This window comes from Rhinatrema bivittatum, chromosome 4 (assembly GCF_901001135.1).
Source record: "Rhinatrema bivittatum chromosome 4, aRhiBiv1.1, whole genome shotgun sequence".
Taxonomy (NCBI): Eukaryota; Metazoa; Chordata; class Amphibia; order Gymnophiona; family Rhinatrematidae; genus Rhinatrema; species Rhinatrema bivittatum.
The window spans coordinates 365090705-365108654 of NC_042618.1; the positions used below are offsets into that span (position 1 = coordinate 365090705).

General features: G+C 45.7%; 1 protein-coding gene across 2 annotated transcripts in view; it reads left to right on the forward strand.

Annotated features, from left to right (window-relative positions):
* The window catches only part of MKRN2 (makorin ring finger protein 2), an 80952-nt gene that overhangs the window by 17831 nt on the left and 45171 nt on the right, over positions 1-17950 (forward strand). For both annotated transcript variants that reach the window (XM_029600788.1, XM_029600787.1), the window contains exon 3: positions 17144-17322. In XM_029600788.1, the coding sequence (XP_029456648.1) occupies positions 17144-17322 (179 nt within the window). The remainder of the gene's footprint in view (positions 1-17143; positions 17323-17950) is intronic.

Here is a 17950-nt window from a genome sequence, read left to right on the forward strand (position 1 = left end):
AGGAACAGTGTGCAAATCCAAAGCTCTCGTGCTAAACTTTCAAAAGGGAAACTTTGATAAAATGAGAAAAATTGTTAGAAAAAAACTGAAAGGAGCAGCTACAAAAGTAAAAAATGTCCAAGAGGCGTGGTCATTGTTAAAAAATACCATTCTAGAAGCACAGTCCAGATGTATTCCACACATTAAGAAAGGTGGAAAGAAGGCAAAACGATTACCGGCATGGTTAAAAGGGGAGGTGAAAGAAGCTATTTTAGCCAAAAGATCTTCATTCAAAAATTGGAAGAAGGATCCAACAGAAGAAAATAGGATAAAGCATAAACATTGGCAAGTTAAATGTAAGACATTGATAAGACAGGCTAAGAGAGAATTTGAAAAGAAGTTGGCTGTAGAGGCAAAAACTCACAGTAAAAACTTTTTTAAATATATCCGAAGCAGAAAGCCTGTGAGGGAGTCAGTTGGACCGTTAGATGATCGAGGGGTTAAAGGGGCACTTAGAGAAGATAAGGCCATCGCGGAAAGATTAAATGATTTCTTTGCTTCGGTGTTTACTGAAGAGGATGTTGGGGAGGTACCCGTAATGGAGAAGGTTTTCATGGGTAATGATTCAGATGGACTGAATCAAATCACGGTGAACCTAGAAGATGTGGTAGGCCTGATTGACAAACTGAAGAGTAGTAAATCACCTGGACCGGATGGTATACACCCCAGAGTTCTGAAGGAACTAAAAAATGAAATTTCAGACCTATTAGTAAAAATTTGTAACTTATCATTAAAATCATCCATTGTACCTGAAGACTGGAGGATAGCAAATGTAACCCCAATATTTAAAAAGGGCTCCAGGGGCGATCCGGGAAACTACAGACCGGTTAGCCTGACTTCAGTGCCAGGAAAAATAGTGGAAAGTGTTCTAAACATCAAAATCACAGAACATATAGAAAGACATGGTTTAATGGAACAAAGTCAGCATGGCTTTACCCAGGGCAAGTCTTGCCTCACAAATCTGCTTCACTTTTTTGAAGGAGTTAATAAACATGTGGATAAAGGTGAACCGGTAGATATAGTATACTTGGATTTTCAGAAGGCGTTTGACAAAGTTCCTCATGAGAGGCTTCTAGGAAAAGTAAAAAGTCATGGGATAGGTGGCGATGTCCTTTCGTGGATTGCAAACTGGCTAAAAGACAGGAAACAGAGAGTAGGATTAAATGGGCAATTTTCTCAGTGGAAGGGAGTGGACAGTGGAGTGCCTCAGGGATCTGTATTGGGACCCTTACTGTTCAATATATTTATAAATGATCTGGAAAGAAATACGACGAGTGAGATAATCAAATTTGCAGATGACACAAAATTGTGCAGAGTAGTTAAATCACAAGCAGATTGTGATAAATTGCAGGAAGACCTTGTGAGACTGGAAAATTGGGCATCCAAATGGCAGATGAAATTTAATGTGGAAAAGTGCAAGGTGATGCATATAGGGAAAAATAACCCATGCTATAATTACACGATGTTGGGTTCCATATTAGGTGCTACAACCCAAGAAAGAGATCTAGGTGTCATAGTGGATAACACATTGAAATCGTCGGTTCAGTGTGCTGCGGCAGTCAAAAAAGCAAACAGAATGTTGGGAATTATTAGAAAAGGAATGATGAATAAAACGGAAAATGTCATAATGCCTCTGTATCGCTCCATGGTGAGACCGCACCTTGAATACTGTGTACAATTCTGGTCGCCGCATCTCAAAAAAGATATAATTGCGATGGAGAAGGTACAGAGAAGGGCTACCAAAATGATAAGGGGAATGGAACAACTCCCCTATGAGGAAAGACTAAAGAGATTAGGACTTTTCAGCTTGGAGAAGAGACGACTGAGGGGGGATATGATAGAGGTGTTTAAAATCATGAGAGGTCTAGAACGGGTAGATGTGAATCGGTTATTTACTCTTTCAGATAGTAGAAGGACTAGGGGACACTCCATGAAGTTAGCATGGGGCACATTTAAAACTAATCGGAGAAAGTTCTTTTTTACTCAACGCACAATTAAACTCTGGAATTTGTTGCCAGAGAATGTGGTTCGTGCAGGTAGTATAGCTGTGTTTAAAAAAGGATTGGATAAGTTCTTGGAGGAGAAGTCCATTACCTGCTATTAGGTTCACTTAGAGAATAGCCACTGCCATTAGCAATGGTTACATGGAATAGACTTAGTTTTTGGGTACTTGCCAGGTTCTTATGGCCTGGATTGGCCACTGTTGGAAACAGGATGCTGGGCTTGATGGACCCTTGGTCTGACCCAGTATGGCATTTTCTTATGTTCTTATGTTCTTATGGTATCCAGGTTTTCTGCCACCGCACCTTCCAGGTCCAAGTGGTGAGGGTCTTCCTAACCATTCTCTGACCTCTCCGGAAGCAACAGTTTCCCACTCACCAGATAAACAGGCCAAACCTCAGCTTTTCTCTCAGTTGTTTCAGCTGGACTCTCTGCCAGACATGTCGCCTTCCAATTCGACAGGTATCCCTTCTGACCCATCAAAGGAACTGCCTGATCATTCTTCGCCTCAAGAGGACCTGACCTATTCAAGATTTGTAGAGAAGCTGGGGATGGTGCTAGGGATAGAAGTCTGGAAGCTCCTAGACCCTCAGGAAAAAGTGTTCAGGATCCTAGAAGTCCCAGCTGAACCGTCGTTTCTACCTTTTCATAAGGTTCTTGATGAGATGCTTATGAAAATGTGGGAATCTCCTCACTCCAACCTTTCGATTTCTAGGAAGTTGGACTTGCAGAAATCCGCAACTTAAGGGATGGTCCAGCTCCCACATGCTTCAGTAGTTGTGGAATCCGCAATGAAGCGTGCTAAGAAATCAAAAGCTACATGCATAGACTCCGCCACTAAGGGAACATAAACTTCTGGATGATATTGCCAAAAAGACTTTTCAAAGTGTGATGTTAATGTCCAGGATACAGCAACATCAATTCTATAAGGTACGATATTTGTATGAATGACTGCAATCACTGAAACCATTCCTGCACTCCAAAACAGGTCAACCAGTCACGCCTCAACCTTTTTATGATATGGAGGAGGGATTAAGACATCTGCTAAGAGCAGTTTATGAATCCTTTGAGACATCCTCCTGGACGTCTGCCACTGCAATTGCTGCGCATTGGTTAGCATGGCTTTGTTCCAACTCCATTAGAGAAGACGTACATGACAAACTGGCAAACCTACTGGGGTAGATTTTCAAAGGGATTCGCGCGTACCCCCGGAAAACCTACCCCAAACCCCCCCTGCGCGCGCCGAGCCTATTTTGCATAGGCTCGACGACGCGCGCAAGCCCCGGGACGCGTGTAAGTCCCGGGGCTTGCATGGAGGCCACGCCCTCCGGAATAGCCCCCGGGTCGGGTGATGGTGCGCCAGCAGCCTGCTGGCGCGCGCAAATTTACATCTGCCTCCGGCAGGCGTAAATCCCACGATAAAGGTAGGGGGGGGGTTTAGATAGGGCCAGGGGGGTGGGTTAGGTAGGAGAAGGGAGGGGAGAACGAAAGAAAGTTCCCTCCGAGGCCGCTCCGATTTCGGAGCGGCCTTGGAGGGAACGGAGACAGGCTGCGCGGCTCGGTGCGTGCAAGGCTGCCCAAAATCGGCAGCCTTTCGCGTGCCGATCCCAGATTTTAATGGATACGCGCGGCTACACGCGTATCTATTGAAATCCCGCGTACTCTTGTTCGCGCCTGGTGCGGTGGTGGGACAGACTGGAGTTTCATCAATACCAGCCAACTCCCCCATAGGTTGAACTCTTATTTGTTTGTTTGTTTGTTTATTTATTTGTTTATTTGGCCATTTTATATACCGTCATTCCAAATGAAGATCATAACAGTTTACATCATGACATACATTATATGAATTGACAAATACAATCACTTAATGTGTTCATATAGCATACAGTTTAGACACACAATGACTAAAGTTCTCAGGGGCACAAAACTTGACTAGTGTTATCAGGGGGTGAGAAGATATGAAAGGATGAGCTAACATTTTTAACTCAATGTACTGGTGGGATATAAGGGTGGTGGAAAAGAAAAACATTTCAGCTTCAGGTTTATTTATTTGCGAGGGGTTGGCCTGGTGCGCGAACAAAAGTACGCGCTCGCACAAATTTAGAAAATCTACCCCACTGTGTTTGGGAGAAAACCTTTTTGGCGACCAGCTGAAAGACACCGTATCCCAAATTAAGGAACAGAATGTGGCGGTACAGTCTCTGTCGTCAATGCTGGACTCAGTCCACATCCAAGTTTTACCAGCCCTATTGCAAATCCTATTGCTATCAAAGGAGGCCCTTCAAACAATTTCAGCCCTTCAGGCCACAGTTTTATCAGCAATTCCAACAACCTCGTGCACAGAATCAGTCCTCTCAACCAAGGGCTCATCAGAGACCGTAAGCAGTAAAAGCCCTCTCCGCCAGCAGCCGAAAAGCACCCTCAGTCTTTTTGAGGATAACGCAGCCATAGCCTGCCAGTGGGAGGATAACGCAGCCATAGCCTGCCAGTGGGAGGATAACGCAGCCATAGCCTGCCAGTGGGAGGCAGAAACTCACTTTTCCTTGGGGTGGAGTCTGATCACCTCAGATCAGTGGGTCCTAAGGATAGTGAGTGAGGGGTATCATCTAGACTTTACTGCTACACCCTCCCTTCCCCACCTTGCCAAACAATTGAAGGATGTGTCTCAGCTACCTCTGCTGCAGCAGGAGATTCAGCCCTTACTGCATCAGCAAGCCATCTGGCCAGTGCCCAGACACCAGATCAGCACAGACTATTATTCACAGTACTTCCTTATTCTCAAATGGAAAGGGGGGGGAGGCTTCGACTCATTTTGGATCTACGTTCCCTAAATAAGCGCACTCAACAAGGAAAGGTTCAAGATGACTTCCCTCAAGCTAGTCCTTCCGTTCATTCAAGAGGGTGATTGGATGTGCTCTCTGGATCTCAAGGATACTTACACACACATTCCAATACAACCCTCCTATTGGCAGTTCCTGTGCTTCCAGGTGGCCTTCACTCTCTACCAGTACAAGGTCCTACCAGTTGGCCTTTCATAGACTCTGAGGGTCTTCACCAAGTGTTTGGCTGTGGCAGTGGCTCATTTAAGGCCACAGGGAATCTTGATTTTTCCCTATCTAGATGACTGCTAATAGTTTCCTCCAACCAGTCTTCATTACAGGCACACCTGGAGACAACCATCACGTGCCTTGAGTTTTTGGGATTCCTCATCAACTATGAGAAGCTGGTACTCAAACCGACCCAAATACTTCAATTCATAGGAGCAAGGATAGACCAGTGCCTTCCTCCCACAAGACAGAATCAAAAAGATTCGTCATCTCGGTACAGAGTTGCTTGGCAGATTGGAGATCACAGTGCGCCAGTTGCTGGTACTCCTGGGACACCTGGTATCGGCCATTCATGTAGTTTCTCACACCTGCCTGCACTTCAGACGCCTCCAGTGGGGTATGAAATTTCAATGGTCCCAATATTCTCAACCGCTCAAGGAGGATAACTCTGTTGGACTCCAAAGGCAGGGACATTCATTGGTGGCTGCAGCTAGAGGTACTGACATTGGGATCCCCCCTCTGAGAATCGACCCACACTCTCGTCCTCACCACTCAGGTTTGGGGTGCTCATTATCTAAATTACAGAACGCAAAGCCTTTGGTCGTTGGCCGAACAGTCCTACCAAATCAACCTCTAAGAACTGAGAGCCATGAGATATGCTTTAATGACCTTTGTTTATATGTTAAGTGGCCATACCCTCATGATCTACACGGACAATCAGGTGGCCATGTTCTATGTTAACAAACAGGGAGGATCAGGCTCCTGGCTCCTTTGCCGAGAGGTGGTGTGGATTTGGGAGTGGGCCATAGAGAACTCTCTGATTCTTCGTGCAATATATTTGCCTGGGATAGCAAACACGTTAGCGGATCATCTGAGCAGAGTATTTCACACACACGAGTCGTCCCTCAATCAGTTGGTAGCCAACAAAATCTTCTAGCAATGGAAGATCCCAGTGGACCATCCTTGGACCTCTTCGCCACTGAAGAAAACTGGAAAGTGAAGGAGTTTTGTTCTGTCCATCCCAGCTGCCTTAAAAAGACGCAAGATGCCTTTCTTCTATCCTGCTCGACCGGCCTACTGTATACTTTTCCTTTGATTCTTTGATCTCCAGAACAGTTCAAAAGTTACTTCAGGACAGGGCTCAAATAATTCTCATTTCCCCAGCGTGGCTTTGGCAGCATTGGTTTGCATATCTGGTACATTATTCAGAGGACCGCCCCATTTTTCTCCGTCCCTAACCAGATCTTCTAACGCAAGAAGGGGGCTCTCTTCTTCACCCTCTCCATGCTTCCTTCCACCTGACAGCATGGATGTTGAATGCAAGATCTTGCAGGACTTAGCTCTCTCCCAAGCATTCACCAAATAATTTTGGCAGCAAGGAAACCTTCAAGTAGACAAAGTTATTCATTCAAATGGAAAAGGTATGCCAAGTAGTGTCAAGATAACAGCCCCTTTTCTGTGTTGCTGAAGGAGCTTCTTAATTACCTTATTCATCTCTCAGAATTGGGCCTGGCCAAGTCGTCAGTCAGGGGTCATTTAAGTGCTATAGCAGTTTACCACAAGAGAGACAAAGACTCTTCTGTGGCTTCCCATCCGTTAGTGTGTCTCATTTCATGAGAGATCTTCTTAAGTCACCCTCCCATCAGGAAACCACCAGTACCTTGGGATTTGAATATGGTTCTGTCTGATCTCATGAAGGACCCCTTTGAGCCCCTACAATCCATCCATCTGAAATTCCTTACTTGAAAGGTGATGTTCCTTGTGGCTATCACCTCAGCTCGATGAATCGGTGAACTCCAGGTGTTAGTACACTTCTTGCTCTACTTGCAATTTTACCCTGACAAAATGATGCTTAGAACACACCCCAAATTCCTTCCAAAGGTAGTGTCCGCTTTTGAAATCAAGCTATTTCCCTGCCTATCTTTTTTCCTAAGCCATACCATAATAGGAGGGAAGTTATGCTACACTCTTTGGATGAAAAGCTTTGGTTTACTATAAACAAAGCACAGCTACACTGATGTTCATCACAGCTGTTTCTCATTTAATCCCAACTCACTTGGTGTGGCAGTCTCCAAGAAGGCAATGTCCAACTGGATCTCAGACTGCTTTCACTTCTGCCATCAGTCTGCTCACATTTCATTGCAAGGATCTGTCAAAACGCATCAGGTGCGGGCTATGGCGTCCTCCTTTGCGTATCTTCAGAATGTACCAATCGCGGATATCTGTAGAGTGGCTACTTGGTCATCTATCCATACTTTCACCTCTCGCTACTGCCTGAACCAGCTGGCAGCTTCTGATAGTAGATTGGGTCACGCGGTGTTATCAAGTGTGGTTGGCAGAAATGTCCACCGGGGAACCAGGCTAAAAAAAAAAAGATTGCAGAAATCGGAAGAAAGGGGGCATGGTGACTAGTTAACACAGGCTTCCATCCTTCGCCCTTCAGTTTTAGTTTTTCTTTTTACTGGAGCTTGGGACTCCCAAACAGCATGGCTAATTCAGCCTGCTTATCGACATAAAAAAGCAAGTTTGCTTACCATAAACTGTGTTTTCCGTGGATAGCAGGATACATTAGCCATGCATACCTGTATAGCTTTTTTTATAACACTGAGGAGACCGATTTTTGCGCTGTGTGCGGGAAGAGCTGCACAGGTGCAGCACATTAAAGCTTTACCTTCAAGGAGAAAAGTCTATGAGAGCACTGTCTGACGTTACCCAAGCAGCATGGCTATTCCATCCTGCTTTCTATGGAAAACACTGTTTATGCAAAGCAAACTTGCTTGTCCCTTCTTTTACCCTTACTAGGTCCTTCTTCCTTCGGCGTCTTACCCCCTTTTCCCTCTCGTTTCTCTGGAGATTTAGTGTAGAGTGAAGGTAGCTTGGACTTGGTGGGTTGAGCAGCTTTTGGGCTAGACCCCACTCCTCCAGCTTGGTTCTGTCTGCCGCGTGGTAGGCTGCAACTGCACATTTTTTTCCTGCAAGCATAGGTGTGTGCACACATTCTTGCTGCGCGGTATTGGTCTGAAGTGAGCATGCACGTGTGCGAATACTTGTACACGTAAGGCTGTGGGCTAGATTTGAGCGTGTATTTGCACGCAGGAGTGCTTGTGAACTTAAGACCGGAGCCTAGATTTGAGTGCATATTGGCATGTAGGGGGTACTTGTGTGCATAGCTTGCAGCCCAGTTTTTGGGCAAGTATTTGCACGCGTACACCTGGACACAGTTAATTGATCTTGAGTGGAGTGCCCCATAGGCACGTTTTAAAGGGGAGGCGCGCTTTAGCGGGTTTGTACGTCTTGGATCCAAAAGCCAAGGGATCAGCTACAATTCTCAAAGGTGTGTTTTGCGCTGTGACAAAGCAAACCACCATTCCCATAGAAGGAGGGGCAGTTATAAAAGATGCTTAGGATAGAAGGATTGAAGCTATCCTTAATCAGGCCTTTGAGGCCAAGGCAATGTATTTGCAAATTGCTTCTTGCTGCTGCCTGGTGGCTCGGTCTAGTTTGCATCTCTCTCAATAGACGCAAGGAACAGGGTCTGATTGCAGATCAGTGATGGAACCGGAGACCACGTTCTTAGCTGATGCGAGCTGAGACTTGATGCAAATGGCTGCTAGAGGGGTGGGCCCATGATAGCGGCAAAGGCACCAGTTGTGGCTGCAAAATGGTCGTTAGACGCTACTCCAAGTCCAAGCTCACAAAGTTACCCTTTAAGGGTTCTCTTATTCGTCAGTGAGTTGGAGAAGATGATGAATAGTTGCAGTGAATCCAAGGTTCCTCGATTGCTGGAGGACAAGAAGGTGGTGTCACATCCTTTTAGGGTGAGGGACTGCTCCAGGGATTCCCACTGGTTTCATCCTTATAGAGAGTCTCATCCCTTCAGAAGATCTCAGTCCTTTCAGCCTAAGAAGCCTTGTAAAGATGCAGGCTCTGGGGCTGTGGAGCATCTCTATCTTCACAATGAAGTTGTGGGGGCTCACCTAGTGGATCAGTAGATAAGCAGGCTTCTAGCTCGTTGTTTTCAAAGGTGGGCCCAGATTATGACAGAGCAGTGGGTCTTAGAAGTGGTAAGGGATGGTTATGCTCTAGAATTTCTCCTTATTCCTCTGGATGCCTTTATGGTCTCTCCATGCAACTCTCTGCAGAAGAGATTGGCAAAAGAGACTGGCTGGATTTGAAGGCCGAAGTTTCTGTTCCCAGATTGCAAGAAATTATAGGGAGCTATTCCATTAATTTTGTTCCCAAGAAAGAAAGTGTCTTTTTGGCCCATCTTGGATCTGAAAGGGGTCAATTGACATTTGCTTATGAATAATTTCAGAATGGAAACTCAACATTCCGTCATAATGGCAGTACAAATTGGGGAATTTCTCATGTCTCTTGACTTGTCAGAGGTCTATCTACATATTTCCATTTGCCAGGAACATTGTTTTCTATGCTTTGCTGTTCTGGGACGTCCTTATCAATTTCAGGCCCTGCCCTAAATCTCCTAGGACCTTCTCCAAGGTCATAGTAGTGGTAGCGGCGCCTTTACAAGGAGGGCATTCTGGTCCATCCGTATCTGGATGACTGATTCGGGCCAAAAGTACAGAAGAGTCACTTGGCATATCTCAATCTTGATATCCTTGCTCCAGGAGCTAGGCTGGGTGGTGAACTTGGCCAAGAGCAGTTTACAGCCATCTTGGACACTAGAGTATCTCGGCATGTGATTCGATACGGAACAAGGTAGAGTGTTTCTGCCAGAGAGTCATATTGAGAAGCCTCACCTGGAGTACTGTGTTCAGTTCTGGAGACCATATCTCTGAAGGGACAGAGACAGGATGGAGGCGGTCCAGAGAAGGGCGACCAAAAAGGTGGAAGGTCTTCATAGAATGACTTGTGAGGAGAGATTGAAGCATCTAAATATGTACACCCTGGAGGAAAGGAGGAACAGGGGTGATATGATTCAAACTTTCAGATACTTGAAAGGTTTTAATGATCCAAAGACAATGACAAACCTTTTCCGTTGCAAAAAAATCAGCAGAACCAGGGGTCACGATTTAAAACTCCAGGGAGGAAGACTCAGAACCAATGTCTGGAAGTATTTCTTCACGGAGAGGGTGGTGGATGCCTGGAATGCCCTTCCGGAGGAAGTGGTGAAGACCAAAACTGTGAAGGATTTCAAAGGGGCATGGGATAAACACTGTGGATCCATAAAGTCTAGAGGAATTGAATGAAGAGAAGAGGCAAGGGGTGGCTTGCTTGCGGGAATGACGGCTACTACCTGGAGATTAATATCCTTATTCAATAAACATACACGCAGTTAATGTGACTCCAATATTGCTCTATGCTTCAATGGCAAGAGGAAATGTGGAAAAAAGGATTTGCATCCACAAAAAAGCAGGGGAGTAGCTTGCTTGTTACGGCGGTTACTACCCCAAATCAAATAAGGCTGATACTTCACTTTCAATGCACGTCCAACATAGCTCTCTCCTTCAATGGCAGGGGAAATGAAGAAAAGATGATTTATATCAGCATCAACCAACAAGGAATGAATTACATAGTCTGGGTAAACAAATAAGCATGGGTGTAGCTTGCTTGTTACGGTGGCTACTACCCCGAATCAATTAAGCATGATACTTGACTTGGAATAAGTATCCAGCGCAGCTCACTGCTTCAGCAACAGAGGGAATTAATTAAAGAGGATTTTTATTCAGACAACCAACAATGGCTGAATTGCACATGCAGGGTAAACAAATGGGAGTAGCTTGCTTATTACGGCAGTTACTACCCCAAACCAATTAGCTAGATACTTCACTTAGATGCAGCTCCAGCACTGCTGTCTACATCGATGGTGGGGGTGGAAGGGAATTGGAACCAAAAAGTTACCAATAAGGGCCCTGACCTCAGCGGTCAGAGTAACAGATTATGAAAACAAATAGGTGTGAAAGCTTGCTGGGCAGACTGGATGGGCCGTTTGGTCTTCTTCTGCCGTCACTTCTATGTTTCTATATTAAATACTGAAGTTCAGGCCCTGAGAAGGACTATTTGCCCAACAATGTGGTCTTATTTGCAGGTCCTGAGATTGGCAGCCAATTGAACCTAGTCCCTTGGTCGAGGGCGCACATGCGGCCCTTTCAGTGTACGTTACTCTCTGTGACGGGGTCACTATGCCAGTCCAGGTAGGTAGAATAAAGCCAGGAACAAAAACTCCCTGGAACCAAAGGCCTAGAAGGAGGGGGAAGAAAACCCAGGTGACACAGAGTCAAGGATATACACTGGTGGCTTCCCCTGTAACCATAGAGACAAACACACAGGTGTGGGAGGTTAAGGGTGGGACTTCCCCAGAACCAATCAGCTGGCAGAGGAGGAGGAGGAGTTTACAGAGTATAAAAGAGACTCCCTAACCCCGCAGAGTCAGTCTCCTGCCGGGGACTGAGGAGGAAGGACTGGGCTACCTGTTTGTTCTGGGAGACTTTGATTCTGGATATTCCCCGACCACGTGAAGAAGGACGGCAACAGTTATCACAAAGAAGCTGAGCTCGGGGATATAAGAGCTTCTGTTTGGATTTACTGCAAGGATACTTTACTAGGAGAACTGCCAGGCGGGTGGTTGTATCTGAAGGGACAAGGAAAATACCCCGAGAGATACAGTGGGAGGTGGCAGTTAGGCCCATGGGGCCAGACTTTTGAACTTTATGACATTACAGAGAACTTCTAATTGAGTTTGCAAGTGGCCAGGAAGGCTCTTTCAGGGATGGGACTGGTGGAAACGTGACACTCTCCCAGTGGAATCCGCAGTCCCAAGAGTACACAGTGAGACTCCATTCACCAAAGGAGGTAAATGTCCAGTTGCAGTGGTGGTTACAAGCGGATCACCTCAGGAAGGGGGTTTCCTTGGAGACATCAAACTGGTTAGTGCTTAATACAGATGCGAGCCTTCTGGGTTGGGGAGCTCACTGTCAAGAGCTGGTGGCACAAGGTCGCTGAAATGCCGAGGAGTGGCACTGGACCATCAATCATTTCGAAGCACTTGCGGTTCAACTGGCATGCTTGCGATTTGTCGAGTGACTAGAAGCTGAGGTGGTAAGAATGTCAGACAGTGTCATGATGATAGCCTACATTAATCACGGCAGAACCAGAAGCCAATAGGTGTGAATGGAAATAGATGTGCTCATGCTGTGGGCAGAACAGCATCTCTCTGGAAATATTCGCCTCCCGCATTATTGGGAAGAACAGTGTAAGAGCTGACTTCCTCAGTAGGCAGGTCTTGGACCCAGGAGAGTGGAAATTGGCAGACAAAGCCTTTCAACTCAGTGAAGTGCTGGAGTCGCCTGTACCTGGATTTGCTGGCAACCTCTGGCAGCATGAAGGTACCATAGTTCTTCAATCTGAGAAGGGATCCAAAAGTGCTGAGCATTGATGAACTCGTTCAGGTTTGGCCACAGAGTGGGATGTTGATTGCCTACAGTGATAAGCAGGGTCATTCGGAAGATTGCAAGTTAGACCAAAACAGTACTTCTGGTGGTTCCAAATTGGCCCCAGAAGCCATGGTATGCCGATCTTCTGAGGCTTTCAGTGGACAGTCCTCGAACTACTACTCAGAGAGGATTTATTGCATCAGGGGTTCATACTGCATAACGATCCGGGTCAGTTTTCTTACGGTTTGGCCTTTGAGGAGGGCTTGGTTGCTGAAGTGTTGGTTTGCTTCAGCAGTGATTTCCACTTTGCTCCAGGCCAGGAAATTTTCTACATCTTTAGCTTATGTTAGAGTTTGGAGAGTGTTTGTGAGCTAGGTGTGAAGAGTGTGGTTCTCATCCGCTCAATGTTGAAATTCCACTGGTATTGGAATTTTTGCAAGAGGGCTTGGTTAAAGGCCCTTAATACTCTGAAGGTGCAGGTAGCAGCTCTCGCTTGCTATAGGGGGTGAGTTAATGGTGAGACCCTATCTTCCCATCCAGGTTTTTGAAGGGAGTTGAGCATCTATGTCCTTCTTTGTGGTTCACTATGCCTCTTTTGGATCTTAATCTAGTCTTGCGTTTTTTGGAGGGTCCTGCATCTTTGCCACTGCGTAGTCTGTCTTTGCAGCTGCTCACCTTGAAAACAGTATTTCTTGAGGCAATCTGTTCAGCACGATGGGTCTCCAAGCTGCAAGCTCTTTCTTTCTGTGAGCCATTTCTATGAATGACTCTGGGGGTGTGGTACAGTTTAGGACTGTGAAACCACTTTTGGCAAAAAGGAAGGTAAAGTTTCATTTGAATAAGTTTATTTCTCCGAAAATGCTGAACAGGGATGTAGATGAGCGTGATTATCGTCTGTTGCATGTCTTGGATGTCAAGCAGCATCTAGTGCAGTTCTTGAAGGTTACTCGCTCTTTCAGGAAGTCTGATCGACTATTTGTGCTCCATGTTGTTAGTAAAGAAGGTGAAATGGTGACACGGGCAACTATAGCCCATTGGTTGAAAGAAGTCATTACGGCTGCCTGTGTAGATGCAGATCTCCCTTTACCTAGTCAGGTTAGGGTGCATTCCACTAGGACTCAGTTGGATTTTGTGGGCAGAGCTTCGGTTGTTGTCTCCTGTCAAGATGTGCTGAGCAGCGATGTCCTCCGTACACCCTTTCTCCAAGCATATTGCTTGTACGTTAGGGCTCAGGAGGATGCTGCTTTTGCGTGTGCAGTGTTTAAGAGACTGTGGGCAGCCTCCTACCCTTTTCAGGAGTTGCTTTGGTACATCCCAGTGGTGAGGATTGTCCTGTCTAAGTGCAGAGGAAAGAGAAATTACTATTTTCCTAGCATGTAGCAGATGGACTCAGGACCAATGGGTATAGTGTACTCCTGATAGCAGTTGGAGACGGATCAGATTTCAATCTGACGTCAGCCCTAGTACATATACCCCTGCAGGAAGTGCAGCTCTTCAGTATTTTCCATCTCCATAGCAGTTAGGGACTCTATGCACACTCGCACAGCGTTAGAGTAATTTTACCAAAGAAAACCAAAATAAGAAATCTTACCTCTACAGACGAGCCCCACTCTCCTGCGGTGACACCCATTGGGTCCCTCCCCCAGTTGAGATTTCCCAAGGTGATTTCCATGATCCCTCGGAGGTAAGCCTCGGTCCGGTGGCCAACCCTCGGCGGGGACCTAGCCCCTGGCATCGGGTGAGGCTGAGGCAGCAGGTGCAATCTCGAGCGCGGCGGTGAAGGTATTTTCCCTCTCCCACCGCAGCCGGAGATCGCCTGGAACGAGACCGGGAAGCGCCGAGACAAGGTAAGGTAGAAATCTATTTAAAAGTCTCCGGTCTCTGAAGCTCGCGGAGGCGCACAGGTCACCAGCTGGGACCAGTGCCACCAGGTTGATCTGCCCTAGCAGGGTTAGACCCCGGTCAGATCCAAGGGTCTTCCCACGTGGAAACCCTCAGAGGTGGTCGCCATATTGTCCGCTTGGTCGCTGTCACCATTTTGCTCTGTTCCTGCCCTGTCCGCCGTTTCGATCCGTGTGCACAGAGGCGAGCTGTGCGCACAAATATCATGTGCACACAACGTCGCACGCACAAGTGACGCGCATAGTCATGCGCTTATTGTGCTGGGTGCGTAACTTCGGCCTGTGCGTACAACAGCACACACATCTCCCTGAGCGCGCACAAGCCATGGCACCACCGGAAAATAAACTCAAAGCTCAGGGCCTTTGCCCAGCATGCCACATTAGAACTGCACAGAATGAGGAGGCCACGGCCCTGTGTATACAGTGCGACGAGGCCCTAGGGGATCCAACTCATGGCCCTCCCCAGCCGGTACCGGGCTCCAGCCTCTTGAGCAGTACGCTGAACCTAGCATTGCACAGCGGGACCCCTCCCCCCCTCAAATGGGGCTCCCCAGGGACACGGCGCCCCGTAGTCTAGACCCAGCATCTATCTCCTGGGTGGAATTCTTCAAAGGTCTGCATACCTTCGTCCACATGCAACCGGGGCCTCCTATAATACGGCCACAGGCTCCACCAGAGGGACCTCAACATGCTGGGACCCTCTATGCCCAGGGAAGCGATCCCACTGCCCAGAAGCCCCACCTTATCCTGCTCAAACAGGGTTCACAAAGCTATCAGTAGGACCTTTGTCTACATCATCCTCGGTGGGGAAGATTCAGAGGGTGCACTTGTGCTTAGGTATATTGAAAATAAGCAATGTAAGTATTATTCAGCTGCACAGCAAACCTCACCGAGCACTACCCTGCTGAACAATCGATCTGCATCTAACTCCTGGATGCTATATTGCAAACATCCAGACAAAGGATCTTAAATTTAGATTTAACTTCAGTTGGGAATACATGATATCTGTGTAAGATGGGGGTGATTAGATCATACCTTTTCTTACCAGCAAGAAATCTGGCAACGGTCTTTTGAGGTAACTGTAAATGTTTGTTTAATGTTATTAGGCAGCCTTTAGTACAAATTACAATAATCCAGTTAATGAGACCCTTAGAATGTAGCACTCTGGAGATAGGGAAATACATATGATACCTGAATGTAACTTGTCTTGAGCTTCTAACGAAAAGGCATGAACTAAATAAATGGTTTATTTCTTCATATCAGCCACAGAACTATGGATTTCCTGGGATTCAGTTTGAGCCTATGTCAATGGAGCTATCTCAATACAGCCTCCAGACATAGTTCAGATTCGTAATGTCTTCCAGCTGACAATAAGCTATATGTCTTCTGCAGATCTATGATGCTTAATTCCATATTCCTCAATCACTTTAGCCAGCACTGCTAAGTATAGTCTGTAGGCTACAGAAAGACATAATGCAGCCGATAATAGAATAGAATTATTACAAGTGAGCCCCTTAATCTGGAACGGTTACAATGCCTCCTAAAAGGTACCAAGATCTTTAGAAGTCTCTACTCTGATAGCAAGGGAGATGCCTTCTACTGATTCTGAAGGCGCCTAGCAATGAGAGAAGTGTGAATTTGCAAAAATGAGATAGCAACAGCAATTTTGTTTTATAGTGCAGCTTCTCAGATAAATGCTCAAGACCTGGACAGCATCATATATAATAAAATTATAATTCAGTGTTCTTAGGAAAGCACAACATAAATTGAGACAAAGGAAAGCATTTTTTATTTTTTATTTTTTTTTTTTTTATCTATTTACTTTATAATGGTGTGTCTGCTCTGAGGATTTTTCTTAATGTTTTTGCCATTGATACTAAATCCCAGTGGCAAGCTCCAGGAGTTGCCCTCTCTCTCTATCCAGGGAAAAGTTGGATAATTTTAAAAGTATTAAAAAAAAAAAAAAAAAAATTATATAATTCCCTTCTTCCCATCAGTGCCATACATAGAGGAAGAGTAATGATGTGGGGACCAGACTTAGCCCTGCAGCACTGTAGAGGTAATTTTCTTATAAGAGCCTATGGGAAAACTGACACCTCAAACTCCCCCCTACCACCACTGAGGTGTGCATAGCAGAATTTACCCTGACATTCATCTCCTTCTAGTAATCTGGGAATATGCCACTATTGGGAAATGTGGCAATCTGTGTCTGGGTGTTCCATGTGTTCCTCTTAGTCTGCGCTTTAAAATATAAAAAGGATCCATGTAGACGTTTAATTTTAACAGTGATTTATGAAGATAAAATGTTTTACCTGTGTTAATTGGCTGTCTGAAAATTACCGTCCTTCAACACAGCTGAAAGTTTGCATATTGTTGCACAATGCATTGAGGGGAAGCGTTTCCGGGAGGGCTTGCTTAGGTCAGAGGAGGGAAAGTATGTGCGTTGATGGCCTTTTCCTATCTTTGCGCTTACTTGTCCAGCGAAATTCTACTTGCAGTGAAAGCCAGTGCAAGTGATGACACGCACTTTGTACCAGCAGCTAGTTTCAAAGCAAAAGGAGGCACATATGCACGGTCTTTAAAAATTGCCCCCATAAGGCAGAGGGGCGCTTTAAGCGAGTAATATTTATTACACTAACAGGGCTTGGCCCAGAATTCAGCTATAGCAGTGCCTTTATAGAATCCTGGATTTTGTACAGTGGAGCCTACAAAGCTCCCCTTGGAATTCTTGCCAGCTTATCTGTTATCTGTTCTTTCTCAGGTATGATCACATTCGACCACATCCTGCAGCTGGTGTTTCAGTGAATTCTGTACCATCTGGTCTTCCTCCTCCAGCTTTCCCGAACCCCGTTCCCCTACCCGAGGCCACGCCACCTGTCATTAAAAGCAAGACCGAATCTGGGAGGCGAGAAAAGAAGACACTGGTACTCAGGGATAGAAGTGAGTTGGAATAGCAAGTTGTTGTCCTCGTTCTACTTCTCTCTTCTGTTTTAAATGCTTTTTTTTCTTCTTGCTGTAGTGCACACATTTTGATAGCTGTATTATATTGTATATTTAGCTTCTTGTACTAGGGGACAGTTGTTGGGCATGTGCCTGTAGACTGGGGTGGACAATTCCAGTCCTCAAGGGCTGCAAACTAGTCAGATTTTCAGGATATCGCTAATGAATATGCATGAAATAGATTTGCATAAAACTGAGGCAGAGTGCATGCAAATCTTTCTCATGCATATTCATTAGGGATATCCTGAAAATCCGACTGGTTTGCGGCCCTTGAAGGATTGGAATTGCCAACCTCTGCTATAGACATCTGAATGTGAGTCTGTGTATTGGATGAGGTTTGCTGTCAGGCTATGAGAAATCATCTTATAGATCAGGCCAGATAATCTGCGCGGGAACAATCTCTGATTAGGCAGCAGAAGAGTTTGATGTAGGGCATATCAAACAGCAGTACTAATTGGAAGTCTGGGTAAATTTAACATTTTTTTTCCCCAGAAATGTTAAATGCATTTTTTGATTAATTTTATTGTGGCTGGCTGTCACAGAAGCTGTCTAAACCTTGGTGCTGAAC